The sequence below is a fragment of the Hyalella azteca genome, unplaced genomic scaffold, assembly GCF_000764305.2.
Source record: "Hyalella azteca isolate HAZT.00-mixed unplaced genomic scaffold, Hazt_2.0.2 contig8841, whole genome shotgun sequence".
Taxonomy (NCBI): Eukaryota; Metazoa; Arthropoda; class Malacostraca; order Amphipoda; family Hyalellidae; genus Hyalella; species Hyalella azteca.
In genome coordinates this window covers 5,093-18,156 of record NW_025938925.1, presented here as the reverse complement: position 1 = coordinate 18,156, position 13,064 = coordinate 5,093, and the positions used below count along the sequence as shown (strand labels likewise).

At 35.8% G+C, this 13,064-nt stretch overlaps 1 protein-coding gene across 1 annotated transcript; it reads right to left on the bottom strand.

Moving 5' to 3' along the window:
- Positions 1 to 1,088: 1,088 nt before the first annotated feature.
- Positions 1,089 to 5,016, bottom strand: LOC108672787. The gene is made up of 5 exons (XM_018160521.2): positions 4,284 to 5,016; positions 3,615 to 3,937; positions 2,767 to 2,915; positions 1,957 to 2,104; positions 1,089 to 1,451 (listed from the first exon to the last, which is right to left on the bottom strand). The coding sequence occupies exons 1-5, from the start codon at positions 4,644 to 4,646 to the stop codon at positions 1,253 to 1,255; spliced, it is 1,182 nt and encodes a 393-aa protein (XP_018016010.2). The 5' UTR covers positions 4,647 to 5,016; the 3' UTR covers positions 1,089 to 1,252.
- Between the last annotated feature and the right edge of the window lie 8,048 nt (positions 5,017 to 13,064).

Below are 13,064 nucleotides of genomic sequence, written 5' to 3'. Positions count from 1 at the left end.
TATTGCCACCGAGATTTTTTAACGGGAGTCTCTTAAGAACTTTGTATACGTGTTGATAAGATNTGGTTGAACGTTGGAACACAGTATAATAATTAACTAGCAATTGAAATTAGTATTTTATTAGTACCACAACTATAAATGAAAATTCGGTATTATGGATTATATCATATGTATGTATAATATGTATTTTGGCTGGTGTGATTGGGGACCAGAACATACTTTTTATTAATAATTTTCTTATTTCTTACAATAAGCCGAACAAAATTTCTTGCTGGTGCTTCGAGATCAAAATATCTTGCTGGTGCTTTTTATTTGTTCATTCTTCATCTCCAAATTTCAATTTTAAGCTTTGTAATAACTCTTCACCTACTTGATGATAAATATTGAATATTCGAAACGTCGTACTCGAGTAAAATGTTATTTGGTAACCTGCTTTTTGATCTCCAAGCACCAGCAAGAAATGTTGTTCGGCTTATTGGAAAAAAAAACAAAAGAAAATTGTTTACAAAAAGTACGCTCTGGTCTTCAATCAAACCTGCATAAATGAAGAACTTCTGCCTAACTATTGTACACTAATAATATGTATTCATCTATGTATCAATAATATTGATAAAAATATGGAATTTATCAATGCTCATTGAAGAGCATAATGTACTTCAATTTAAAGCACGATCGGTAACTCTGGCATGGGCTGAGATTTTTTCAACATCATCATTGTCATTCGAGCTTTCGATGTTGCACCACAGAACGCTTGATGAATAATAATCTTTATAATAATCTTTATTATTCAGAATGGCTGAAACACAAGAAGTTACTCTCAATTTCACGAAAGAAAAATTATTATATAAGTATTGAGATCATAATAATAATAAATTATAGCGGTTTTAGCGTTTAGGAGGCCGTAGGCCTGTCGCCGATTCTTAACATCACAGAACATTCACATCATTTTGCGGTCTCGAACCCGCAACTCACTGCTACAATTCTGCTGTGCTTAACCGCCCGGCCTCCTCGCCGATTCTGACCAGAAACTGGCGCACAGAGCTGGGATCGAACCCGCGCCTCTCTGCGCCAATCCTGGTACTCTGAACTGTAACCACTGGGCCACCCTGCCCTTAAGATGATTAATGATGATTAATCAACGCAGAAATTTCGCTAGTCATTAATCTGATGATGATAGTTTCCGATCGATTACTGGATTTAGTGTAGGACAAGATAGGGGGGCTTAGTTATGTGCCTACTTCTCTACGTTATGTCAAATGTGAGTGAAATCCCATTCCAGGTTAATTCTTGTCAATTTAGCAGCTGATTCTAATAGAACCTTTTCCGATGGCGGGAAAATATCTTTCTCAAACCAGAGTCGCTTGATGCCACCCAATGCTTTGACATCCTGCAGCAACTTCATGACTCCGCTGTCGGTCAGGCCGCAGGCAGGCAAGTAGATCTCTGTGTCGCTACCGTGCAAAAAAGGGTAAGATTATTTAATGATTGTCATCGGATAATAATAATTTCATTTATACTCTCGATGATGTACGAAAAGCTAATCGTGATAATACACCAGGCATCAGTAGCACCGTTATAGAAATAAGACAAACTAAAGGGGTTGATAATTCACTAGGATCGTGAATGGCCGAGATTAGATTTAACATTTAGATCGTAGATGGTTGATGATGGTTGATGGTTGATGATCGTAAATGGTTGATAATGCTTTAATAGACTTTAAGAGACGAGAAATTATGACTCCAATTCCCACCAATACAAGTGCCTGTCTGTGCAAATCAAATTATGAGAAGCACTGACAAAACGGAGGTAACAAAAAATGCCAAGAATATTGTGCAAGACACAATTTTCATTTTACGCAACCCATAATAGAAAGGATTGCGTTGTAAAAAACATGTTTTGGCTGATGTAAAAATGAATTTTTAAAAATTGAATGTCTTTCTCCATAGGAGAACTTACCTCTTGTCGGGGATCAACTTCTCCAATACTTTCGTGAACCAACTCAAATCCTTGTCCTCCAGAGCCACCACATGGATGCACAAGAGTTTTCCTCTTTTGATCTTTGTTAAGAAGTCGTTCGCTGAAACCCTCTTTGAGATGCAAATGTCTGTGAGAAAAATGTACGAGTTATTCTCTTATGTATCATAGAATTACTTGATAGTTAAAACCCTGAATTCCTTGAACTAGAATCTGATTGATAATCCATAGTTATTTTCTAGAACGTTGGGCCGGCGGCAAGTGTAATCGCACCGGACTTTCCAACTGAACGTAATTAGATATTATTTGTATGAGGCTTCTATTATTTTGCATAGCAAGCGAAGGTATTCACGTTAAAGTTTGATCTCAAGTGGTTCTGGATTACAGGTTGGGCAATCTACAGTGATGAAACTGCCAGATTTGATTTATTTGCCTGTGATGTGGACTGAGCGTAATAAAATCTCACTACGCGTGAGATTTTATTAGTGGCAACAAATATGAATAAATACCGCTTTTATTTCACGCTCAGATAACTTAATAAGACTTTTTCAAAATTTTGATGCACTTTTGCTCATTCGTCTGAAGCACTTTTGCTTATTTTTCACTTATGCTCATTTGTCAAAATTGTGATGCTTTGTCATTTTAACCCAATTTGACTCGGGAAATGGACATGTCCTGGGATATTAGTGCTAAACGGGTCAGGTGTATCACGCTTTGGACAATATTACCCATCTTTTTTCCTGAGTAAAGGTGCACGTGTAATATATTTTTTATTGAGTAATTATATCTCACGTCTATAGCAATCAATTGCAGGGCTGTCGTTGAAGAGGTTCACGTCAGACGCCGTTTCAAGTCGAAGGCCAATTTTACGAAGGCGCTTGGCCCCCAAATTCTGCAGCGTGCTCTCCCTCATGTGGCCCATGAATGAGAGCACGGAAACCCTGATTAATTCAATAAAATATTAATGAAAATTGTTATGCAGGAATGAATACTAGCATGCATTGGTTCGCGCATAATTTTAAACTCCGGCAAAAGCTGCAATTTTATGGCTTCTTCGTAGAATTTCGACAACTTCAATTCAACTATAGAATTGATATAGTGGCTTTCGATATATTGGGAGGTTTCAGGATAGTTGAATCACTTGACAAAAATTTGATGTTGGTAGAAAGCTGCAAAACTTACGCAGTATTCGAAGTTATGACTGTTAAGCACGATATTTATTTATTTTTTTTTTCAAAACCGTGATCGAGAAAGATAAGTGCAGCAAGTGAATAATTAGCGGCATTAGATATCGGCATCACAGTTCACTTACGTTTAAATGAGAGTCGTTAAATTTATTATTGCAATGCACTTTAAAAATCTGATTCGTGTCATTAACGAGGAGTCGACGAGTGGATAAGGTCACCAAGATTCAAGCAGGGAACTGTGATTTCGAACCAACAGTTCGTTGTGAAAATCCTGGTCGGACTCGATGAAGTTCCTGTGCAGCTGAGCTCCGTTATATTATTGGAGCGGCGAATTTCAGATTCAAGGCCTTTAATTGCTAGCTATAAAATTCTGCTGAGTAGATAAGACAACAGTCAAAACAAGGCCTTTTCTCTACCGCTGACACGAATAATATAATGAAAAATTGCACATACCCATATCCTTCTTTGATGAAATGTTCCAACTTGGCGCAGTCAGCAAGCGGAGTTTCCTTGGCCCAGAATGAATCCAATAATTTTATTTTGACTTGATGTCCTCCTTTTCCAAGCCGGAGAAGAAGTTCAGATAAACTTTGTATGGGTTTGTCGCCAGTGGAGATGACCACGACTGGCCCTGAAGGTTTATGGTCAGAAGTGTTGAGTGTTGCGAGGGCTTTACGCACTTCATATTCGCCGTGTATGGTCCAGCTCTCGCCATTCCTCAGCAGCTCTTCTGGTAAGATTGCAGTAGTGGCTTCTTGAAGAGCTTTGTACGTTTTCTGAGATGTTTGAAAATTTTGAACCATTAAATCAATTAAAAACAATTATGTTACGCTACAGCCTGTTTTACTTTCTATTCTATTACATTCTATTCTATGTATTCTATTTACTGAAGTAGAAGAGTCATGATCAAATCAATAAAACTTTCTATTTCTACTAAATTCACATTTAACAAGTCAATTTTAATGCAAAAATTCTTCAGAGCCTGTGATGAATATCATTAAATTTGCGATTCATCAAGGAAAAACACAAGTAAAAATAAATCTAATTTAGTCTTTGGACAAAGAGGCAAGCAGCAGCCCAATACAATGAAGAGTTTATTTATGCTGATGATATTGTACTCACCTTTAATTTTGTCTCCAGCTTTGTCATGTCGAAACACATGGCCTCTATTTTCTTCTCGAGGTTCTTGTATTCTTCATCAGCTCTGGAAATTATTTTACACAAATGCCAGTGATTTTCTTGTAAACTCGCAGAATCATGTGACTCCTCCACAACTCGTGACAATTCTCGGATATGATGTCGCTGCTTGAGAAGATGCGCTTTACGAACTTGTAATGCATCAGCAACTTTTTGAGCCTCATTCATCAATCGCAAACCTTCATCGCAGTCATCTATGCTCTCCTTGACTGACGTTTCAAATTTTGCACCAATCTGGTTCCGAAAATCAACTTTAACAAATTTCGGTGCCATTTCTTGGCGGAACATGTCGCTTGCAACAACAACCCCGTGGGTATAATGCAGCTCAGGGCAACTCTTGCAAGTTGCAACTTGACATTTGCAGCACCAGTTCTCCAAAGACTGTCCGTGAATTGAACAGAAGTCATACAAAAAGACTTCATCAATCGAATTTACATTGCTGACCACTGAACTCTCGCCAATTTCTTCTTCGTATTTGCATTGATTTCGGGGTTCGGTTTCAGTTTGGCAGAAATTTTCGTTGAGTGAAGTCGACGCTTTTTGGCAAAGCACACATGGATGACCACACGGAAGAGCTAAAGATTGTCCTTGTCTGCTGTCTATTACTGATTTTACTTCATCTATTAAGCTAGATACTTTCAGCACAGATGCTGTTAAAAAATTCGATGCCATCTTTGCTGGTCTTCGAATGTTTGCCCAATTCACTCAGAGATCAAAAATAAAAGGAATATTACTTCGAAATATTACTTATTAAGTTATTCTCTGTTGTTAGTCCTTTGATGCCTCACAAAGCGTTTCAATATTGAATCTATTCTCTCCTTCCTTCCATCTTTTAACGCAAAACATTAAAATCAATAATTATACAATAAAATTTAATAAATGCAGAATTAACTTAATAAATGCTCACATGCTTTATTACACGTAACTGTAAGTAAGATTGCGCTATAACACGTAAGAACACCTCGTCTACAACTGTTGCACTAAATAATCGAATCCGCATTCTCGAGTACCAGATCGCGGGTTTCTTCTGATAACAAATCACTAAAATTGCGTCGAAGATAAGATTAAACTGATGTGGCTTCACCTGTTTATATTCATAAGTTCCAACCAATCAGCGGTTTCCGATAGCGTGCATTACGTTTATTTAGATAAGAGACGGTATATTAATGATAGCATAAATATTGCGTTTAGCTAGCGCTAATGTCAAACTTTGTCTTAAATTTCATTTATTTAATGTCATACTGACTTGCATTTTATACACTCTAGTTTTGCGCGTGTATAGTTTGACCAGATTAGATCTCAAATTTAACTGAATTTCCACAATTCATATCAGCAGAAAATTATGTGTTTTCGCAATTACACGATTGACCATTTTGTGGGGGTAAGTAGAACCAATAACCGTTCTCGTTTCATTAAAATATATTGTATGCGGACAAAGGAAATACTGCCACTTGGAATTTTCAACGGGACCACATTAGTGTTGTAATAAAATTTTTTGGTACATTAATTTCAGCAAAATTCACCGGAGAAACCATCAAAAACTGTACATTTGTACATCTAATACAAAATGTTCAGTTATTTAAAATACCAGTGCTAGTTCCATGCCAGTATTAAAGTGCATCACTGAATTGGGCTGCTTATCTCAATCTGATAAATTACGTTATATGCGGCAGAAATGAATTATTCATCGGCATAAAATTTTTATTGACCATCAGTTTCAACCGCATAATCTTTGCTGTGACAACTCGAGGCAATTCCAACTCAACAGCTTTGTGCATCCTATAATTGATTCACAACAAATGGTCAATTCACAATGTATGGTCAATTGACAAGTTAATTTACTTAAAAGTCTCTCAGAATTTTTATGAAATTTTAAGTCTAGGACAAGCTCCCAAAAACAGACAAATCCGATGACAGGCATTTATATTTGTCAGGCACACTCTTCCCGTGCTAGGCATTTCACGCAACGAGCGTTTAATGACTTTGATGAAAAATGCCTCCTAATAGGCGGATATCCCAGTTAAAATATTGAGCCGAGACCGGCGCCGTGTTTAGCCGGGCTGGTCGCGCTTTAGCAGGATGGAACCGTGAAACTATAACCGGCCATCTATCCCTAAAACTGCGCTGCCCCATGGCTAATATAGAGACAAATTCTAACAGCTCGACAGGGCCGGAACGCTGCGCTGTTTTAGCGCTGGTGCTTGGGTTGCCCGGCAGCGAGCTGAACAGAGCAGCTAAGCAGGCCGTGCATCGGGGGGTTTTGAGAGAGGGAGGAGGGGTAGGGGTTGGAAACAGTGGCGGGAGAATGAACTTGATCCTCCATCTAGTTCATTCGCATAGTACAACATTTTGGGTCAATTTCTGGTGCCAGTTATGATATTTATTTCACGTCAGTATTTTAATATTTTTAATTACGTAAGAATTTTATATACTCTTCCAGTTTTAACACGCGAACAGAAACGTTTGCGGTCATTCTTGCGTTGCTAAAGCGAAATACCAATCAGTTTATCATGAGAAAGTTTTCTAACTTGGATTTACAGAAAACGCGTTAATAACAGTAAATGCTAGAGCAAAGAAAATACCAAGAAAATTTACCATATTTTCAATGAAAATGTGTAAGCCAGCACCATCATCAGTTGAAAAAATTGTTTCGGTGCGACCTGATTGAATTGATTGACCTGCGTTTCGGTGCTGGTCTCCGAAACGTTTTCATTGAAGATATAGTGAATATATTTTGCGCTTTCTTTGCATTAAAACTCTTGGAGAACTTGCGATTTCAGCAGACTAATGATTTGCGTACGTTGTTAATTTTCCTATCAAACTATCGAATGACATGAAGCTAATGCACTAAGATATATTAATAAACAAATTTAGCTCTAATATTCACTTACATCTAACTGACGGGATCAAACGAATGGCTACTTTGTTCATTTATTGAAATCAGTGTATTATGAATAATATCTATCACGTTCAACCACAAATATACGTAGCTATTCCTCGATTTGCTAGATGATGGTGAATCATTTGTTCCGTATTATAGTTAAGTAGTTCATAGAGCCTTGGATGGTAAGGTGTCCGCGCGGTCAAGCCGGTACAGGCGTGGACTACGACGCGGAGGATCTGCGTTCAATTCTTGGAGCTGCCGTCGACGTTTATAGGTAGTTCATAGCTGTAAGTAATTTTATGTGTATATGTCCTCGATAATTGAATTTGTTAGGTTCGAAATAACGTTGCTAAATTCAATACGATGTGAATGTGAAAAACCAATGTCTATACAACCTGTTCTTGCAATAGAGAAGTATAGGTGATCTCAGAGAGAGAAGGAAAAAAATTTTTAAATCGTTGTTGACAAACGGTAACGCGTAACTGCCGCGTACACTGCCAGAGCCGCCCCAAAGCGGGCGTTGGGCAGGTTTGAGCAGGCGGTGCTCAGTAAGGGCTGCGTGATGGCAGGACAGAACACACCTGGGCAGGTACTCAGAGGCTAATTAGCGCTGATACGCGGCTGGCGATATCGTCTCTAAAGCGGACATTTCTGCTCTATCGCGGCTCTGTCGCGTATCTACGTCGGCTCTGCAGCCGGCGACGGCCTGCTCTATTCCCTGCCCTAAATTTTAACTGGGTATTATAACTAATTTGACCCTTTATTATCACTTATTTGATATGTAATTATCACCAATTTAATCCATAATTATCACCGATTTGATCAGTTATTATATCTAATTTGACCCTTTATTTTCATTAATTTGACATGTAATTATCACAGATTTAATCCATAATTATCACCGTTTTGATCATTTATTATTATAACTAATTACATCCGTTATTAACACCAATTTGATCCGTAATTATCACTGGTTTGATCCGTAATTAGCACCGTTCTGATCCGTGATTATCATCAATTTAATCCATAATTATCACTAATTTAATCCATAATTATCACCATTTGATCTGTAAGTATCACCGATTTAATCCGTAATTATCACTGATTTGACACGTAATTATAACCAATTTGATCCGTATTTATCACTAATTTGATCCGTAATTATCACCAATTTCTGCGTCGGCGTTAACATTTGAGTGCATGGAAGGTACGTCTCAAACAGCTGGAGCTGGTTACACTCACAGAAATTAGGAGTCTTTGTCCAAGTCGCAATGCACTTTTCGTTCTTCTGCGAGTTTCCCTTACCCAGTTTAGCTCTGCAAAATCGCGTATCAATGCTACGTAATTTTCCGATGTTCGTATTTTGGCGTCAAGATGCCGCTCAGCGCGGAGGTCGTTTACATAGACGTCAGTATCAACAAAATTATCTATGTGTATGCATAGACATCCAACTAATTATTAATTAAATAAGTATGCAGGTCAGCAGGGTCTAATACTGTATGAGGTTCAAAACTTAAGATAAATATATGTTTTGAATGCATTGTAGTTGTTACCATTGTTCTCGTACTAAAATGGTTCATCAGTGTCTGATCCCCGAGTCGAAATTCTATTTATCAAATTTAAATCTACAGTTTCCGGTCATAGTTACAGGATAATTTAACTCACCTGTACAGTATCCTGTCATTATAAAAGGATATTTTCACTTGCATGTAAACCTGTCATAATTGTAAGATATTCATACAGATGTTAGATGTATATATAGTATCCTGACTTGCTTGGAGGATATATTTAACTACATGTACAGTGTCCTGTAATTATCAAAGGATATTTTTACTGGCACGTAATCCTGTCATAATTGGACGATATTTATATCTACTTGTATAGGATCTTGTCATTATAGGAAAATATATTTTGTGTTCCTATTTAACTTAGTATATTTTTGTACCCGGTAAAGTATGCGTGTGGAAAGGATATGGTATTATAGTGAAAAATAATTTTTTTTACTTCATCTTCCTCTTCAATTTAGCTGAAGGAGGTTTCTAGTGCAAACAACAGCAGTCGTAGCTTTAATTAAAACTTGCTAACCTTGAACATAACCTGGAATGGTTTGAGACATCGCTTGCTTTATTCATAATAATGATAAAATAAAAACTTAATGTAATTTTCATTTTACAATAATTATAAATTTAACAAAAGATGTATTATACGCAGCATGGCTTTTTCTTCCGCATAGGTGGTGATTGTAGCAATGCATTGTATATATTGTCTTGTATAGATAATATGAAAAAATATTTTATTTTTCATCGTCTGAAAATTTGGAAAAATCAAATTAATAATTATTATATGTTAATCCCATTTTATTTGTTTCATTTCATCCTGCCTGGTCCAGTGATTTACAATTTCGTAAAATTGTCTTAAATAAAATAAAATCTGGTAGAATCTAATTGGAAAGACCAAATTGAACGTTGTTTATCAATCTATTATAATAGAAAATTCATGGCAAAATGAATGAAGAATATAAATGAAGAAGTTGACGTAAAAATACAAGAATAATCGTAAAAAAGATTGACCCAGAACTATAATACCTGCAAAGCATATAATCTAGTGTATGTTGTATTATCTATTATCTATTGTATTATCTATTTATTCTTATCGAGAGAAATATATCTTGTTTCATCTACTGTACGGAAAATGAGATTTAAACAAACTGAAGAAAATAAAGTTAAGATTGCACAGTATAGCAAATCGCTCACGTATGTACAACCATAAATTTCAAAACAATATGACATGAACCAATAATTAAATTTATAAATGAAATGTCTTGAAACAATGTTTGAAACCGCATTAGATTAAAAAGTAATGACTGAAATAAACTTTTTAGCGCAAAAATCTTTTTCCTAGCGAGTTTTTTTAGCGCATTTTCTCATTTATGGAAAAAATGCACTATTGTGCTCGCCATGTCCGTCCGTCTGTCTGTCCGTCTGCCTGTCCGTCCGTCCTTGACTTCACGTTTTCGTCGACGAGAAAATGCGCTCTCTGTCACTCACTGCAGTGAATACTGAGTTATATTTTTTGCAGCAGAAACGAGCAGTGGAGCGACGATCGCACTTGCTACGGCGATATTACAGAGGGAGCACCGCGCACTTCTGCATGTGGCTTGTGACTATGAACTCTTTCTTATTTTCATTCCGTTAATTTTAATTCTTATTATATTAATTTGAATTTTATAATTACATTATCAAACTTATAAATGTGAAATAAGACAAAATAACCTGCACCGATTTGCATCAGATTTCGTTATCACACTTAGAATTCATAACTACGACAAGGGAAACACTCTAAAACTTTGCAAAGTAATTGAAATTAGTCCTTATTAATGGATAATTGCCTATATAATCACAAGAAAAAGTACCAGAAGAGAACTTTTTAATGAACAAGGTAGAAGCTGTCAAGAACAATTTTCTCTCCCGATGTGCCTGAAATTCGGAAATCATTTTCTAAGCCGAAAAATTATTTAATCGAATCCTTAACCAACGTTTGAATCACACTGAGTGATGAACACTTGACGATATTAGCTACCCCTACACTGCAGGGTTAGGTAGAACTATACCATGACTATGTCTCACAACATTAATATACCATTGACTTTAATTACCATATTACAACCAATATACCAGCTATTTTCTGAATACCATATTAAAATAGATAACCATGAAGTTTGTTTAGTCACGTACGGATTTTCAAATGTGGTTTTCACGGAGTCGTGGCAATCTAATCAATTTATTGTACGAGTACAATATCCATTCTATGTTTATTGAAAGTATGGATTTGCGCCCTGATCTACTTAATTGAATTTGATGTGACTTGAAGGGATACTCGAATGAATTTAAACGAATGAGAAGTGAATTCTGTAATGAAACTCACATTTTGTGCCCAATTACCCGTTAATTATAAATCATTGAACATCATTACAGGATACAAAATTTAATAATTTACTTATTTAATTTACCATTTAATAGGAACCAAACATGCGATTTAATAACTAAACTTGCAGAAAATGTTGTGGCAGTTTGTCCCTCTTAAGGCACATTGATACTAGTTTTTAAACTATTTCATGAAGTAATATAGAACATACTTTATGAATGTTCATTATAGCACATAAACATTTAATTTTACAGGGTTTTTCATTTGAATTTAATTTTAATCATGGTGGAACCTTAATAATAAGTAATGCAAATTAATCGCTCAAATATTTGTGGCCATTCAATTTACATTATTAGCATTTTTTGGCTATTAACTATAGAATCCGATCTAATCAGCTCATTTTGATACAAAATGATTATTTCCTATCCAATTACATCCTTGTAATTCACTCATACTTATCCAAATTAATTTCTTATATCTATTTCATTCTCCTTTATTCCAGTGAGTCGTTCCTATTTAATGCGCTATTTCTCATTCAGTTCACTCTTTCTTATATGATTCAGTCTTTCTTACCCAATTTATTCTTTCTTTTCCAGTGTAATCTTCCTTAACATTTCTGAGCTCTTTTCTTTCCAGATCATTCTATCTTATCCAGTAAATGAGAGAGCATGCATCAAATTACTGTATCAAAAGTCCATTACTCATAACAATAATGCGAGATTCATTAGCTAATGTGTTTTTTTTCTACCGTCGGGTCGTCCGGCCACGTTAAACTCTTCTGTCCACGCGACGCCTCAATGGTAAATACGAAACTTCAGCGTGCGGACAAAGCTTTATTGATCAGGCGCCATAGTTTCAAAAAAAGTTAAGAGATCGTAAGTTCATGAGCCAATCATTGACGGCCTTTCAAGCAAAATCCACCAATCATAGACAAGAAAATAGAGCGTAAGTACTTACGTTCACTTAGCGAGTTTTGAAAGTATGGCCCAAGTCCAATTATCTCACAGTCTGCACTGATCGCTGGTCTTTATGTTGCATGTATTTCTTCATTAAACGAATTAAAATAATTTTAAAATATTTTATTTTATATATCTTTTCATGTCTGTGCCTGGAAGTAGGCATATATTCATTTTAGTGTAGGAACTAATGAGAAATAATGTAGGTAGGATTATAGGAATGGGTCGAATTCAATAAAAAATATCGTTATTTAAAAATTAATATTGGTAAAACACGTGTGGAACATATATGCATAGCTTTCTACTTTATCAATATTCATCCTATGTTTGGAAAAGAGGAAGAAAAAGGAACTATTCAATATTCTAGTAAAAATTTGCTTGATTTCCGTAAGAATCTTTTCCGAATATTTAGCAATTGAAATTTTTTGCCTGAAAATGTATAACCGGTCAAATGAATAGTCCGAGAGAAAGCATTTCACAATATATTGGTCAGAAAATGTTCATAAAATTAAGGGTTACCAAAATAGAACTTGAGCTAAGGCAAACTTTTTTCAACTCACATGGACTTGAAATTCAATCTGAGGTCTTTTGGCAGCGAAAAATGCATCTTCGTTATAATTTTTCATGTCCAAAAGTTGTTCGTTACAATTCGAATAGCCAAGAGCCGAGCAGTATTTTCTGCCTTGTGATTCTCAAAGACGGATATCCTAAGCTAAAATGAAGGTTTTTAAGACTTTACCCTTCAGTTGGGACAGGGGAGGTGAACGCTAGAAAAGTTCACGTGTCAATCATCGAACTTGATGCTCTCTTCCACGGATAAGTTTTATATCAGGTCTAACCTTCTTAAATCTTTAAACCTTCATTGTATATATATATCTTTAAACCGTCCTCTTAAATCTTTCGAACAAACATTAACACATTAATTATGAGTAATATTTTACA

Bases quoted from the DNA above. Each gene is read 5' to 3' on its own strand.
- LOC108672787 (XM_018160521.2), bottom strand. From the start codon at position 4,646: ATGTTCCGCCAAGAAATGGCACCGAAATTTGTTAAAGTTGATTTTCGG. The intron at 3,938-4,283 runs GTGAGTACAATA...CAAACATCTCAG, and splicing joins AGCTGGAGACAAAATTAAAG to AAAACGTACAAAGCTCTTCA. The intron at 2,105-2,766 runs GTGAGATATAAT...TTTTTCTCACAG, and splicing joins TGCAATTGATTGCTATAGAC to ACATTTGCATCTCAAAGAGG.